This window comes from Cygnus olor, chromosome 7 (genome assembly GCF_009769625.2).
Source record: "Cygnus olor isolate bCygOlo1 chromosome 7, bCygOlo1.pri.v2, whole genome shotgun sequence".
Classification (NCBI taxonomy): Eukaryota; Metazoa; Chordata; class Aves; order Anseriformes; family Anatidae; genus Cygnus; species Cygnus olor.
Window position 1 is genome coordinate 25,371,676 of NC_049175.1, and position 16,826 is coordinate 25,388,501.

Consider the following 16,826-nt stretch of genomic DNA (forward strand, 5'->3'; position numbering starts at 1 on the left):
GTATTAGTGGGAATGGGCTGGTGGCATCCCTAACAATGATAAATTCAACTCTCTACCCTGACACAGATGCTGCACCTTTACCAGATTTTAAGTTCATTTGCAGTTCCCCATCGTGAATGTTTGCCTTGGGGTGACCTCTGCTAGCCAGCTTCAGGCAAAACAGTCTAGTCAACTCTTAAAAGAGCACTGCAGTGCAAGAACAAACAGTTCTTGTGGCAGCAAAAGTTACAAAAAATGGGTTCTTAGAGGTTGTTTTGTGCATGGTTTCTCTGGTGTTATATGACTTTCTTTCTACCCCCTTATTAGTAGCACTAATCTGGGCCTCCTCCTTTTACCTGTGCATCCACTTTCTTGAAATGTGCAAGCCCATAATGTCATCGGGTCCTTCACTCTTCTTAGCCAGCCAACAGCTTACAAAATCACTTGAGCTGGTGGGACAGAAGAGGTTGACAAATGCCCAAATGCACAGTATAATCACATCTGTCACACCAGAGCATAAGGACACTTTCTCAGGGAACAAAAAAAAGGCTAAATGGGGAGACACTAACTAGTGGATGCACAAACTAAAAGTCTCTAAAAGTCTGCCTCAACTTTACCAATCATGTCTGTGATGAAAGCTGCCTTGATTTGACACTTTAAAGTGTCAAGGAGAGGCGGATGGTTTCTGCCATCTGCAAGTACAGTGTGTACTTGCTCTAGTTTGGGCAAGAGACAAGAGTTTTAATTTTTAACTATGTTTATTTTCATGCTTGGATACAAGAAACCCACAATTAGAAACTTGGAGGGTGCTACTAGGTCAGGGGTCCTGGGAGGTAGGAGGAGGCTGTTTTCCTGAAATTGCAGCTTGTTCCTGCTGCACGCTACGTGGTGAAGGAAAGATCCCCTCCTGGTGCCTTGGGAAGAAGCAAGGAACAGCCTGCTGGAATCTGAACGGGGCTGCGAACCACGCCAGGTCAGTTAGGCAGGGGGATTATACCGGTGTTTGCAACTGTCAGAGGCTGACAAGGATAGAGTTAGGAAAGAAAAAGGGAACGAAGTGGGGAGGAAGCAGGTTTGACCATGATCTGTGGTGCAGAGATGAACTGAGACTGTGAATGCAATGAAAGGCCTAATAAATGACAATTCGAGGAGAGAGTGGAGAGCAGAAACAGGTGACAGAAGTTAGGAGGAAACCCTCTGTGCCTGACAGGGCACGTTGCTGGGAACGAAACCCAAGATTCCTGACTCAGCATTTCCCTGCTGCCAACAAACATCCACAAAAATGTTTTCATAATGCTGGGGGCTCCTAGAGGATGGTGTCCAATTATTATAACTACTCTTATCTCCTGTGGTGAACATTTTTTTTTTGCTCACCAGCCTGCACTGTTGGGGCAGGAGGGATGGAGACTATGCTCAAAGAGCAATAAAGAACACAGCACCACACCAAAAAAGGAAGTTTCAAAATTCAGGTTGCCTGTGGTGCCTGAACTTGCTCCCTTTCCATTTAGAGGTAAGTATAAAGATACGATCTTTGCTAGGCACATCTTTTCCCTAGTAAGCCACAGGATCGGCTCGCTCCCAAAGTAAACCAAACAGCATTTCTTTGACAAGCAGATTTTCAGTACTTTGTCTCCTAATTCTTCACATGGCTCCACTGGCTCCACACCTTACTGGTTGTTCATAAATGAATTGTTATTCTGGATAATGAATTAGCAACTTCTTCCGTGTATGGTGCTCATCACTGAAATAAGCAAGTATGGACAGATCCACAGAAGTAGCAACTTAGGGTCACAGAGCCAATCTCTTTTTTTTTTACACTTATTACTTTGAAAGAAAACCTTCACTTCTCAGGTGGTTTGTGTAAAATACATACACTCATGAATACAAACTCACAATCCAAGGATCTGAGAACAAGAACACTCAGAAATCATTTAGGATTCCAGGAAAAATATTCTATATGAATATAAACCAGGGGACCATAATTGCCTCCTAGGACATGGAGACTAAAAAGACAGGACAGGCAAAGCAATATGCATTGAAAGAGAGGCAGAGAAAGCTAAAGCAGTTAGTGAAAGTAGGGCTTGGATTAGAGCTAAGTCCCACTCCAGCATCTATCCATTCACTCACTCCCACTCAGCAACAGTTCTCTAACAGCTACAACTGACAGATCTCAAGAACTTTTAATGACTAATGTTAACAAAAATTGGGGTTATGCGCTACAACCCAAGGAACCCACTATCCCCAGTTTTCAAAAGAGGAAACTGAGGCATGAAGCAACCTTATCTTCTCTCTCACCTAAGCAGATGGCAGGAACTGAAGGTAGCCTTGTTCTGTCCTTTGTTTTCTCTCCAGAAAAACAATCAGCTTATATTTTCCTAAAATAGAAAATTAAAATTCTTTGGCAATTTAAAACACTGCATTTCTATGGCAACACACCTTTTTAAGGTAATGTAAAAATGCTGACTGCTTTTAAAACCTGCCTTTTACTTACCTGCCTTTTACTGCCGTAACTGTTTCTATGGAAACTAGAACTGGCCATGAAGCAGTCCTACAAAATGAATTCTCACTTGTCAGTTTTACCTTAAAGTGCCACCTTCAAAGTCCTGTAATAAACCAGTAACGACTGCATTGCCTAAAGAGTTTTCAAGTTAAACAAAACAAGAAAGCGTGCTTTCACTGAATGTTCCACACAATATTTTGTAGGTGTGGTCTAAATCTAAGAATTTTAAGTGTGCGTGATATGGCTCTCTTGGTTAAGGATACGATCTGTAAACAGAGAGAGTTTATTAGCAGTAAAAGCCCTAGTGTGTGTAGTTAGACTTACATAAAGGTGACTTATACCAATATGGGTATGTCTAGACTGCTGTCACAGAAGCATACTGTAGAGATACTGACTAAATGGGTAAATCAACCTACAGAGAGCTCTGTGCTCCCACAGCTAGCCGGGGTTCTTCTGTGCAGGCACATGCTTACGGTATTCCCCGTAGGTACAGGAGCAGGAATGCACTCAACCAGAGTCACCGTTAGTCTGTGCTAGGTGGCTACCATGGAAAATAGAAAGTATGCAAGCTTAAGGCACAACTATTCCATGCTGTTGTTCAGAATTAGAATCAGCATAACTTAAATCTAGACTCCTCCATTAACTTTTTACCTTGAACTTTCACTCTTGTAAAAACTGTAGACTCTCTTGTGTACTTTCATATTATTTCCCTAACTTAAGGGAGAAAAAAAAATACTCTATTTTTCCTGTTCTTGGGGATCAATCTCCAACAGAATATATCCTTCATCACAAGAGTCCAGCGCTGATAGCAAGGACCAGCTTAAAAACTTCCAAGGACAGGTTCTTTCTAGAGTGACTTACCTGTCTTTCCCAAGAAGAGTTCCTCCCACCTCATCTCTAAGACTTCGCAGTTATCACTGCTTTTAAATCACAACAGGAGCAGGACAAACAGGGCGGACACTTTCTGTCTGCATCAGCCACCGATGCTTAGAAAATAGGAGGCCAGACATTTTAGGCAGACTTTACACATAGAAATACATCTAAACCACAGGAATTGCAGCATCAAAGTGGGAAGCAACAGAATACTTTAGATGCTGCATGTATGACTCTACAGGCTGCAAGGGACAAAGATGCAATCCTATTTTGGTATGAATTTATTTTAAAGAGATCCTAAAGAGCAATACAATCTCCAGACTATCTTTTCCTCCAGGACTCAGCTGCACAGAGCTTCTCCCAGAAGATACCCAGCCCACTCACTTGGCTGACCCCCAGGAGAACCAGGGTCTCTTCTAACCTAAGAGAGATGATCACCCTTCACACTGAGACAGCGGTATTCACTTAACCCTTTCCCAGGGAAATCAACTTCTGCTAATCCAGCAGGGCATTCCAAGGGGTGGGTCAGTTTATTAAAATGAGATGCCATGCTCTTCCATATGGTCCAAGACACTACGTACTTTCTTTTAAACTATCCTCAAACTCATGCCACATAGGTGACTTGTCCACAATCAAGCGGTAACATATGGTTAACTCCTGAAGTGAGTCTGAACCTTAAGCTGGGAACTAATATCCCAACCTACTTCTCCCATTATCAGCTTTTGTTTTGAAGCATCACTTCCAACTGATCAGTATAAGGAAGCAGGAATCTGAAAAGCTCAGCTCCCCCTTGACAATATGACCAAGCAGGCCTTTTTGTAGGCATCAATTAAACTTGCAGTTCCCCTCAGTACCACTTCACTCAGTATCTGGACTTCCCTCCCTGCTTTCCAGAGATATCCATAGAAAATGAAAGTCTTCTACACTTCTTCCTTAATCCCTTTCTCCTCTATTTCCTTCTGCACAGGTACATCTTTTTGGCACCTGTTCAGGCCCGCACCAAGATCTGCCTAGAAGGTACCTAACTCTTAACACAGCGGTAATGCTAGAAATAGAGGCAGCCTGCAGGGAAGCCAGCTATTAAGCTCTGCAGCAAGTAGGGAAATTACAGTGAAATAATGACTCACGCATGGTTTTCCACTATGGACAAATGCACCATCTCTTTAAGGCTGGAGTTTTCCACAGGCCTCTCAATGCAAATGCCAAATATTTCATCATACTTTTCTCTTAGCCTATATCTCACTGCAGCTACGGCTTGGAATGAGGCATATAATATAACAGCAAACCAGAGACTTGGCACACATGGGGCTACTCACTGGCTTTCCTCATGCATGTGGTTTATTTTTCCCTGCTATGTCAATCCTTATAGGGCTTTACCACTACATCTGCCTCCTGGGAGTCTGCTAGTTCAGCTGTTACAGGGAAGGTGCAGAGCAGCGAGGAAGGATACATTTTTCCTTTTTACTCTTTTGAAATTGAAGGTATCACCTCCACATCATTAATTAAACAGAGTACTTAGACAAGCCCCTGCTGCAGCAAGCCCTCCAAGCAGATACTGAACAGCTCCAGGCTTTGAAAACTTTGGCACACACCAGAGTTTTGATTATTCTAGGTCAAATGCCTTGCATGGTAACCTTCTCCAGGCTGATCTTATTTCATTGATGTCTTGTGTTCTGCTGCAAGCATGAATATGGATAGTACTTTTCCTGAAGGTGACAAGGAAGGAGACGCAAAAGGCAACCGGAAGCAAGAAGGTCACAGCGAGTCTTGCTGGTTTTCATATTTTCTTTTCCAAAGCACCTGATTTATGGTTTATCATTTGTGATGTAGAAAGCAATTTAAAAATAAACAGCAAAACAGTGGCTGATTTTGAGACTTCTTGTCTGAATAGAATCCACAATAACATGCATCAGTAGTGTATGCAGTAGCCAGTGAAATCCAGACAAGCTTTACAAGCAGTGGAGAAGGCTGCAGGATGGGAAAGGGATGCTGGACCTCATTCCTGAATATTACTTCTCAGAGGAAGGTGGGGACTGCTTTAGGAGTAGCATATCCGTGCACATTCAGGAATATACATATACATACATGGGTGCACCAACACTGCCAGGAAGAACAGGCAAACCTTTTGATTGTTTTCTTTCAAGTGCTTTCTCTAGCTATTATAAAGCATACATAAAAAGAACAGCTATTACCATATGGAAAGATCACAACACCAGTCTTTAAGCCAGAATGATGAGTCCTGACATGATCATTACTGTAAACAGTGCTCTTTAGCAGTGACTTCTCTTTAGGGCTCACCAGACATAGATGTGAGACGGCCATGTCACATCTTACTGTTTATCAGGGAAGGACATGCAGAGAAAAAGTCCAGCTTCTTTTCCAGCTCCCCTGCTGTGTTAGGACGTCCAGAATCAGTTTGATACAACTTTCACTAGTAATAAGGAGGAAGTCAGCAAGAATATTAAAACAAATATTTGGACAACTTCTCAGGAGCTGGACAAAAATAGCACTTGGAGAAGGAGAACACTCTTTTTTCCCCCCCCATCTAGCTCATACTTGGTAATAGCAGTTTTTCAGTGTCAGAGTTCTGTCCCAACCGTTCCTTATTCCTCACTTTATCCTGATTGGACCAGAACAAACATATCTCATCTTCCCTCTTTAAAATGCCATATAGTATCCTTCCATAGTGCTGACAACATCACTGTTACTCTCCAGCAGTTCCAAGACACGGTGCATCACCACTTCAGCCAGGCTGGGGTTGTAGTTCTGCTGAACACAACTCAGGATATGAAGAAAGTGGCAGCCTTTTTCAACATCTGTAGGAAAAAGATAAAAAAAGGAAAATGTAGCCAGGCACAGAGGAAAGAACTCAGTCTAACTGCTTCTTTTTAACCATTATAATCCAAATCAGTCGCAAGAAAATAAACAGCTATCAGATGAAGAATGCCTTAAGTACTGCAGCAGAGACGCTCATATTCAGAGGGAGGAGATCCAGTCTGTGCCTACAGTTCTCCACTTACCAAATGCTCCCACTGACTTTGCTGGGAAGTGTCAGGGCTGTAACACTAATCATGAGTGTGAATGATAATCAGTCTTGCAAACAGTGCTCATATGGTACAACCTGATGAGGAGGATAACAACTTTAAGGCACCTCCACAGTCCACCTATACAAGCCATCCAGTTTCTGCAACTGCAGTTCATCGTGAACAGAAGAAACCAAATGAAAATCCTTTTGCCTGTATCCAGCACTAAAAACGTCTGGAACAGGAGGCAGGCCCGTGGCCAGATGTGACTACTTGCCCAATACTGTCATCTTGTGGAAAAACTGTCACAGTGCAACTTTTGTTCAGCTAGCGATGCAATCCCATTCCTACACTTGAAACTTCTCAAACAATTACTGGAGTAGAAAGTCACAGAATTTCGGTATCAAGTTTTATCTCATTTTAAAGGTAACAAACCCTGAAAATGTACATGAAAGCAGAAATATAAAAATAATTCCTTTTCCTAGAGAGCAAGTCAGAAACAGATGTCCGTAATGACTGCAGTACAGCATGCAGCAGCTACTGTGTGCCTGATGGAGCCATTAACTGAAGCTCAGTTGTCCCTACCAACAATTCCCCCCACAGACCCTGTAAACTCACTAACCATCAGTGCTGCAGGACCCCAGTCTTTCCCTCAAGTTCTCAAAACAACAACAGAGATTGTTCTCCTCCATGGCTAACAATGGAAAACTAGCATAAATGAAGCACATTAACACGAGTGACTTTCCTCCACCTCAGCCCTCAGCTCAGATGACATAAGGTAAGTTTGATACAGCTAGTGAGAAATTTGCATGAAGTTCTGGGGCCAAGAAGATCCCTGTCCTATTTTGCTGTTGCTTTTGGTTTTATTTTAGCAAGTCCCTAACTCTAGAATTAGCTAAGCCCCAGAATTGCCTTAGAAGCTGCTGAGAAAAGTCACAGGTAGATAGGATGTGGCACTGTGTACTGGTGTACACTTCAGCCTAACTCCTATCAGACTATAATTCAGGCAAGGATATTTCTTTAGAAGTCAGTGGCTTGGTGTGATGAAAGACCTTTGTGGCTAGAAGAAAATACATTCACCACCCTAGGATGGATAAGTGCAGAGAACAGAACAAGGTGTCTACCTGCTCTTAGTGACTGCTGCTGCAAACAAAGTGGGTAGCTGCATTTTGGATTAGTCACAGGTTTGTCATAAGACGGTCAGAGTGCCCATCCCTGATCTACAGTAAATTAGCTTAAGCCCTGATGAATTAGATTAGTGACTCAGGTATTACCCAACAATACAATACATCTTTTGTTCTAGATGCTGGTAGAAAATGGCATTTTGGGGTAATCACAGGTGTGTACTATAATTAAGTAGCCCAGATACATTCCTAGGCTACAGCCCAAGTTAGAGGGAATACACGCTTTGCAGTGGTGTGATGCTGTCCTTCTTTCATTGACACAATGGGCTTTTGTCCATGATCTCAGGTAATCCAGGCTGTGATAAACTGCCTTGCCTACTGATATAAGAGGGGACAGAGTTAGAGAGCAACTACTCTTTGCCTATTGTGGACATGTGGCACAGAGGTCCAGTTGGACACATTGAATTTAACTTTAGGTAGTTTTGGCTTTATACTCTCTACCATTAGCTTCATCTAAGCCTAAAACCAGAACAAATGCACCAGGAAAAGAAACAAGTCTGGATTAAGTCTACCATTTTGCAGTTCAGTCTGGAGTCAAACTATCCTGTCACCCATTTCTGGCTGTCTTAAGCCTCCAGATAGACCCAGAGTGGACTCTTGTAAAGGCACTTCAGATCAGGCTGTTGGGAATTACAATTAGAACCAAGGACTAGGATTGCAATGTTGACGTATTACAGATGAGGGCTTGTGGAGCTCAGACTAGTCATGCTGAGGGTTTTTTTTGTTTGTACAATAGTTCCAGGCAGCTGGGTTGGGCCTGAGAGTGTGTCACAAGAAACGATTGGGGTGAGGCATTGCCTTGAAAGCTAGCAGAGAAGTAGCTGATTTGGATAGAAGAGTTTGGTTTATCATAAAAACAGTCTTACTGTAATGGAAGATTAACGTTGCTCTTGAAGGAAAACGGGTACGAATTTCTTGCAATAACCAAGCAAAAGCCTTTGAGGTACTACCATGTTCCTATTTTCTCACCGGGAGCCTGCTCTCTCATCAAGGCCAAGAGGGTGGCTGTACCCGCCCATGGACAGCAGAGGGGGCCCGACAGTTACGTTGAGCTCTGTGCCATTGCATCATTCAGGGACAATAAAATATTCAAAAGTATCCTGCTGGTTTTCATCGAAGCTTTTTGGTTTTCCTTCTCAAAGTCTTCTATTACCAGTGACCAGAAAATTGAAACGGTCCTTCTGAAAACCATCAGAGGAAGAGAGACTTACCTGGAAAATGTGCTTTTTACAACAGGAAAGTAAACAGATGGGAAGTTTCAAGGAGAACAAGAGGCTCTGTAAAGCAATTGCTATTTTTTCCCTGCTCAGTATGAAAAAAAAAATAGCTTTGAGAACTCCAGGCTCTGCAAAGGTTTCTCTGTGACTATCTACCAGTTTCTGGCTGCTGTTGACTGGAAGAAAGAACTTAACCTCTGGTGGAGCAGGGAGAGTATATCACCACTGTGACAACGCACACCAGGCTTGGTGTCCTGCATCAACTACATACATACAAGTTCTGGCTTTTATAGTGGCCCAATTAGGAAAAAAAAAAGTGTTTCCAAGAGAACTTGCTGATCTGTAAAATGGACAGAGGACTGATTTGCCTTTTACAGAGAAGGTGTTTGTATTTGTTAATGGATAAAAGACAACAGAAAATATACTGTAATTTGTTGCACTGAAACAGCCTCCAGTAACTAAGTTCATCTTCAACTGTTTGCCCTGTAACAGCTACTCCCACCAACCCCCCAGAGAGACAAACTTTTATTTCCACACATAAACCATGTTAACAGCTGCGCTATTGCTTAAGATAGCCAGTTGGAAACTCAAAAATCATTCCACTTCACTCACCCTTTTTTCTCTGCAGGATAACCATCACAGATCAGGTCCTACAAGCGCTAGCGTAATTATGATGGTATAAGGATAAAAGCCATTTAAGAGTATATGCTTTATATTCTAGTCAGTCATTTATTCTTTACTACATTTTACCCCACAAATAGCTGCACTCCAGCAGCAAGTGATCCCTGCTAACATGTTCTGCCCAGTGAATTGACAAACCTTGTATCAATGTACCTGTGTAATTAGCAGCCATTCAAGTCAAGCACTGGCTATTGAAACGGCAATAAGACACAATATGCTTCAGGAACAGCATAACTCGGAAGCCAGACGAGGTATATTACATGAAAAGAAGTGGATTTTGTTAGTCTGAAATCCCTACCTGTAAAGAACAGCCACTCGAACTCTGCACTTGCTTAAAACCTATAGAGAATATCCTACTGACATAAGCGAATGTTACTGTTTGCTTAATGGAGGTGAGGATTTCACTTTTCTGTACTACCGCTTTTGTGTCAACTCCCATGTAGAAACTGAACTAGCAAGATCTGCTACCTACCCGGAGTGCAAAGCAACTGCTATTAGTTGCTGACCTAACCTCATTGCATTTGGTTCCTCCCAAAATCTATGTACACTCAAAAGATACTGATCTTAGGTAATGGCTGCTCATTTCAGATCTGAGAGGTTGCTTCATTCTGGGCACATGTGCTCTCTCTCTCTCTGCTCATAGGAAGCTGCTCCTGCACTTCTGCTTTTAGCTACACTGATGAGCTACACAAGCAACTCAGCTTCGAGTCCAAGGGTAAGGGCAGGAAGTGTACCTAATCCAGCAGCAGGAGGAGAGATTGTCATCGACATATCAGCACCAGCTCATAGCTCACCAGAAACCTGACCACACCGGTACTTACGCCTGGGTTTTCGGCAGTCCTCTTTAACCACATCGAGGGTCACTTTAAGCAGCTCCTTATCATGGTCAGTCACCTGGAGGTAACGGAAGAAATTGGCAATTTACAGTAGTCTATTTCACAGTAAATGGAATGGATGTTAAAAAGGATGTATCATGGCCATACATCAAGGCCACAATGTATTCTAAACTTACATTGTCATAACTACAGTCAGCAAGATACGCTGCCTCCAAGATTAATAACGCATGTTAAATCTTCAGTTATCTTTTTGAGCAACGTTAGCAGCATTCAGGAGTTAGGAGAAGAACATGAGATACCGAATCAACCCAAAAGAGGGCATCCAACTCAACAGAACACTGAGTTTTAACCTAAACCTGATAGAGACCTGTCCCAGCCTTCAGTGTGCTCTGTCTCATCAGCGTACAGTTAAGCAACCTAGGTTGAAAACAGACTGCACCCAGAATAGCAGCAGTGCTGACGACTGGCACCGAGTTACAAAAAGATAAGCTCAATGGGTGACAGATTGGTAAAAACAAGAGTAAAGAAAGCCGTAGATAAGCCTTTGGAATAAACAGACAGCATTCCTTTCCTGAAATATTTCTACTCTGAAACTATAAAATAGTCATACCATTGAATATATTTGCAATCACAGCTCAGTTCCTTACATGGTACAAGTCCTTGGAGCTACTAGGTTTCTGGAAAACCATTCCTTCTTCTTGTAGCATCCTTATTGCTTCCTTAAAAACACTGTGAATCCTTTTGGAGCTGGAGTCAGTTTTTGAATTCACCTGGAAGGGAAGAAATGTACAAAGCAGATGGTGAGAAATCTCAGCCCAACTAAAGCTGATGGCAAAAGCTCCAGACAATTTCAAGAGCAAGAGAACTTCACGTCATTTTTTTCCACATTTTTCTTTATTTGGTAAGTCACAAATCTTATTTGTTACATGTAAACCAACCTGTTAACTTAATCAGTTACATATGAACTAACCAACACCTCAGGCTTAAAAAAAAAAACTACCAGAAGTTTGTGGTTTCCTCAGAATTGTACAATTTCCTAACTGCTTTTTTTCCATGTCGCAGCTATTTGGTTATGTACTGAGAGCCCTCTTCTTTTGGAATAGGCCTGTGATGCTTACAGAGAATTTGACTGTTGAGCTCATCAGCTTTGATGGTTTTTCTATGTTGTTTTCTGGGAATGAAGGGTATATGGGAAGAAGATGGAAAGATCAGTGCTTGGTAAGGTGATATTCAAGAGGAATCCAAGCGCTGGGAATTGGATCGCCATCTCCTGATATCAAGCTGAAGCTGGGTCCAAAGAAAAGAAGGAAACTGGTAAGAATAATATTTGTTTCTTGTCCCCTAGTTTCCAAATTTTTACAAACATTCTAGTCATGCTTTTAAAAGTCTCTCCACAGCCCTAATGAAACGTAAGGAGAAAGAACATGCAAGAAATTAAGACAGATATATGAGATAAGGAAACAAAGGATGAAGGTTAGAAGGCAGGTGGGAAATAAGTCTTGTGTGAAGGGTTCTGGACACTGCTAGCAGAGTAGGAAGTAAAAAATGGGGGGGGGGAATCAGGGAAAAGCAGGGTTTGTTTGGAAATAGAGCAGAGCTAAGACAGTGGAATGACAGCTGGGGAAGTGGAAGGAAATAAAGAATCAGCTGTGGAGAGGAGAACGTATGGGCAGATAAGGGCAAGACCATTACATTCCTTCCCATCTTTATCTGTCCCACTGTTTCAACCTTCCATTTATCTACAAAGGCTGCTTCAATTCCCCAATTGTTGTTTCCACATCTGTTGGGAACACACTGTGCTCCCTGTGGTTTCCTTTGAGAACAGAGCTAAGCTGCTTCCCACAAGCAAACATGTGATGAATGGAACCAGACCACACCAGAGCAACCAAAGCAAGATTTGCCAAGCCATTTCTTCAACTGTCTCCATAAACACTCCAATCCTGTCCTGAGCAGAAGTATCAGGCTTCGTGTATCCTACTTCATTCACCAGGGGAACTCACAAAAATGCTGGGAGCGGAACAAGCAACCATCGTGCACCAGAGTGAATTCACATGGACACGTGGTGACGGACACCAGGTTAGTAATGGAAGAACGTCCCTTCACAAGACATTACTTCCATCCATTTCTAAGGCTCAAGTCCAACTCGGACTAGCTCTAAGCCTGGGAATTGACAGGCCTAACCAGGAATGGTTTAGGAGATCCAACAGAGATATTGGCATTATCACGCTCCTTTTCCTATGCCCTTCCCCTCAGTGTTTCAGCAGGCCATAATCACAGCTCTCTCTCTCACTCTTTCTTTCTGTCCAACAACAGCAATCTTTTTCCTCTCAAATCGTTAGTCAAAAATAATTACCTTATAGTCCAAGACAATTACCACAGAAGAATAGCTATTATTCTTCATCTTTATTTGGCTTCAAGTTTTCTCCTGTTACAGAAGGACTTTACTGTGTGAATGTTTGCTTGTCCCCCTGCCCACCACAGCTGTATCCGTGTAACAACAGACACTACTTTTAACTACAAACCTGACCTTCCATCTGGACACCATTCCAGTCACACCATTAATACCTCTATCATACTTCTCTTCATAGTGCTGCTTCTTATGAACTGAAGAAACAAACAAAATATAGAAGAAAGGGATTTTGTTTGCTTTGTAAGTGAAGAGCGAATGCTTTCTCTTAATTTTTTATTTTTATTTTTTTCTCCAGGACAAGAGGCAACGGGCACAAACTGAAATGCAGAATTTCCAGCTGAACATGAAAAAAACACTTGTTTGCTGTGAGGGTGACAGAGCACTGGAACAGGTTGCCTGTGGAGTCTCTTACTCTGGAGATATTCAAAACCCGCCTGGATGCCATCCTGTGCAATGTGCTCTAGGTGATGCTGCCTGGCAGGGGAGCTGGACTAGGTCATCTCCAGAGGCCCCTTCCAACCTCAACTATTCTGTGAAAAGCACATTCTCATAGCTGTACCTAAAATGAAGAGGCTTTGCCTCTAACAAATGCAGGAATAAATCCTCAAGAATCCAAAGAAACTGCTAGCAAAGCAACCACCTCAAGACTCTGATCAATTTTTAATGTGAAAGCAAACATTTGGCGAGGGGAAAAAAAGATAAAAATATCTCCAAAGAAGCAGGATAATTATTCAGTTTGGCTTAACACTGAGATCCCGTCAGAAAAGGGAGATAATTAAAAACAGACTCCGTGTGAACTGACACACAGCTCTGCCTGGATGGATACTGAAACAGAATCACTAAGAAAGTAAGTCAAGAGATTGACAGAGAGAAGGCAGAGAGGCAGACTTGGGAGTGAGAAAATAAGGAAGAAGCTGCTACATATCAGCACCCTCTCATATGTGCTGCAGAGTCTGAAGGAATGGGCTCTATGGGAGAATTACCTCCGAAAAACAGATGAGGGCTCTTGCCCTATCCAGCGACTTTAATATTATCCTGAAATAATGGGAAAAGTTTTTGTGTTTTTGTTTTCTAGCATGCTCTAGAACATGCTTCTGCCTCTCTAGCCCTCTGAGTAAATCAACAAATTGACAAGTTCTTTGTGAACACCACCTAAAGTTATTTGATCTGTTCTTTTGGTCCACCCAAAACATCTCCAATTTCTCATCCTGCAAATCCAAAAGTCAATAGCCTGTCTCCCTAATACCTCACCTTTCTTTTATGCCAAACCAGACCCTCTTTTCTTCTGAACTTGCACAATCCCCTGAGAGCCAATGTACACTGAAGCTTGGGATTTTGCCTACTTCGCAGAGATCTAGAGAAGGCTGAACACAGACAGAAGAAATTTGGGACTATAAAATCCTACCTGATTTCACATTCCTGCTTTTATTTCAGGAGGAGATGGAGAAATGCTTGCATTTCAACAGTTACAAAGATGCGTTTATAGCTGTTAACATAGTTCCTTCCAAATCACAGCTTATCAACCATCACTTTACTTTTACAAAGCTTATTATCCAAGAAATTCAAAGCATTTGCAGGTATTAGGTAGTTTAAATGCTGATCCAAAGCACTAGTGAGATTTGAATCTGGATTTTCAATTTCCCTCTCGCAACATTCATAAGTCATTTTTCAAAGTGTCTCCCTTCAAGCATGCCTTAAGTTTCAGGTTCCCTGAAGTGCTGACAGCAGGGGTTCTCCCTGTCCCTCTCAAATTAGATCCTTTTTAAATAAATGAAGCTGGACATCCAAACACAGGACCACCCTAAAATCAATCATCACTTTTGCGAAGCGCACGCCCCCACACTCCGCTTGGAGAAGCGGCTATTGAATAATGATTTATCACTACCCCCCTCCTAAGTCCAGCCATGGACTCTAGCAAAGCCAACAGAATACATGTCTCCAGAATTAAGTCAATATTTTAACCAACATATTCCAGCTGGTGAGCCTCACATAGTTTAGTGGGCTGGTGCTGTGCAACCAATTATTCTCAGGTCTTTAAAGCGAAATAAACTCCCTGTACAATCAATAATAGGTCAAAGAATGAAGTGGTACAGGAATTAGTTTGAACACTGAAAGTATGTAACCTTTGGCTCATTACAAATCACAACACACCCTGACGGTGTTAAAGTTTCCTGGTATAACCACACACGTGATACTACTCATGGAAATTGCCCTTTGCAATTTCTCACACAACAGTTAAGCCTTGGTTTAGACAGGTGATAATTTTAGTAATAGTGATTCCGGATGTGTCAGTCCTGGACTCCTATAGTAAGCACTGCAATATACATATTTAAAGTAGCAGTGAAGCTTCCTGAAGAGGCAGGAAGACAAGAAAATAACATCAGGAATGTATAACGCAAAGCACTGTGTTATAGCTACAGTACAATGTACATGGCCGGGGTAAGTATAACACTGTAAAACTCCCTGCTTTTTCTACTTGTCACTGCTGACCTTGAGATAATATTCAAATCAAGGGAAGTACAAACAGGAGAGTTTGGAAAGCATTACTAAGTCCAAGCTAGTGACATGCACCAACTAGAATGGTAGGAAAATAGCACACGCTATAGCCTAGGCATGGAAGTAGTACACAAAAAGGGCTGATCAAGATCGACTGGTTGCAAGTCAAACTTATTCCAGTTCAGAAACTGGATGGATCAAGTTCACATTAACATTTTTTTTCTCTAAACAAACAACAAAAAAAAAACCAAACCATTAATTGTCTAAGTCCAGTAAGTACACTCTTTCGGTTCTCTAATCACAAGACGACTTTTCCTTTCTTCTTGCTTGTAGTTTTCCCTGTGGTAGCCACCCCTTCAGACTCAAAAGACATTTGTTTTAAGGAAAAGGCTACCAATTAGGAATAGAGGGGACACTGGTTATGTGAAATAAAGCTTTACTAGTTTTAAAACTCAAACATATTTGTTAATTTGTAATTATTTTTAAAAACATCGAGTTCTCTTACCTGTCCTCTGTAACTATAAAACTAAAAGTTACCTAGTTTGAGCAGAGGACATGACTTAAGTTCTGCCATATGCACCGGCTAGAGGGAAATTTATTCTTCTGGAGGGCCAAATGACTGCACTGCTGGGGAACCATTAGGACTGGAACTAGATCTTTTAGAACACGTGTGGGACATGGACAGGGTTTAGATACAGTAATCCTGAAAAGGAACAGAGAGATGCTGCCTACCTCAGCTACCTCCTTCCATCTTCACCCCCCTGTTCCACTCCACTGCCAGTGATTCCATAGCAGCTCACCACCACCCTGGAGGAAATTTTCCATGAGAAGATACCCTCCCACGTTGATAAACACTGTGCAAATACTCTAAAAGACGGGAAAGAGATGAAGGGAGTGCACCACATCTCCTAGGAGCACAGAGAAAGGAAGAGAAGGTCAAGGAAAGAGTTTAAACAGCAACTGTGCTACAACACTGGAAACAGGAAAAAATGTAAAAGACCAATTATACATCAAAATATCCCGTCACAGCCAGGAAAAGTGCAAGAAGTGAGCAAGTATGTGTATTGTACTGTGGCTTAAGGCTTACAGTTTGCTCCACTCACCTATCTCATGCCTTGGTATATAGGCATGATATAAAATCATTCTACACTAGCAGCACCCTTCATCCTTTTGGTTTGAGGGAGATGCAAAACAGAAGACTACACAGGGAAAAAGAAAGGAAGAAGTAGAGAAATCAGATCTATTATCTATTTTTGTGGATCAAACTGGGTACTCGATGTTTCGCCACGTATGGGAAGTGACGTCTTCAAGGGACAGGGCAGAGGAACAACAAAATACATTTCCAGAGCGCTACTGGGAGCACTGTCAAGGCATTCAGGTCACTTGACAACTGAATGTTCTTTCTTATGCAAAGAGATATAATCCTCTTTGCAAGGAATTAATACCAAAGGGCAATGGAGAGAACTGCAATTTCTAAATAAGCATCTGTGTGCCCAGATTCCTGGGACATATACTCACACCCTTGCATCAGGGTCAGGAGCAACAGCTACTAATTAAGATAGTTCCTCATGACTACTAGCAGTGCTGATGCTGTGGGGAGCAGGGGAGGAGGGATGGAGATGCCTTT

General features: G+C 42.1%; 1 protein-coding gene across 7 annotated transcripts in view; it reads right to left on the minus strand.

The window, feature by feature from the left end:
- Nucleotides 1-4,491: 4,491 nt before the first annotated feature.
- The window catches only part of STN1 (STN1 subunit of CST complex), a 42,410-nt gene continuing 30,075 nt past the window's right edge, over nucleotides 4,492-16,826 (minus strand). For all 7 annotated transcript variants that reach the window (XM_040564534.1, XM_040564530.1, XM_040564532.1 and 4 more), the window contains 3 exons: nucleotides 10,941-11,063; nucleotides 10,279-10,351; nucleotides 4,492-6,168 (listed from right to left, as the gene is read on the minus strand). In XM_040564534.1, the coding sequence (XP_040420468.1) occupies nucleotides 6,011-6,168; nucleotides 10,279-10,351; nucleotides 10,941-11,063 (354 nt within the window). In that variant the 3' untranslated portion in view covers nucleotides 4,492-6,010. The remainder of the gene's footprint in view (nucleotides 6,169-10,278; nucleotides 10,352-10,940; nucleotides 11,064-16,826) is intronic.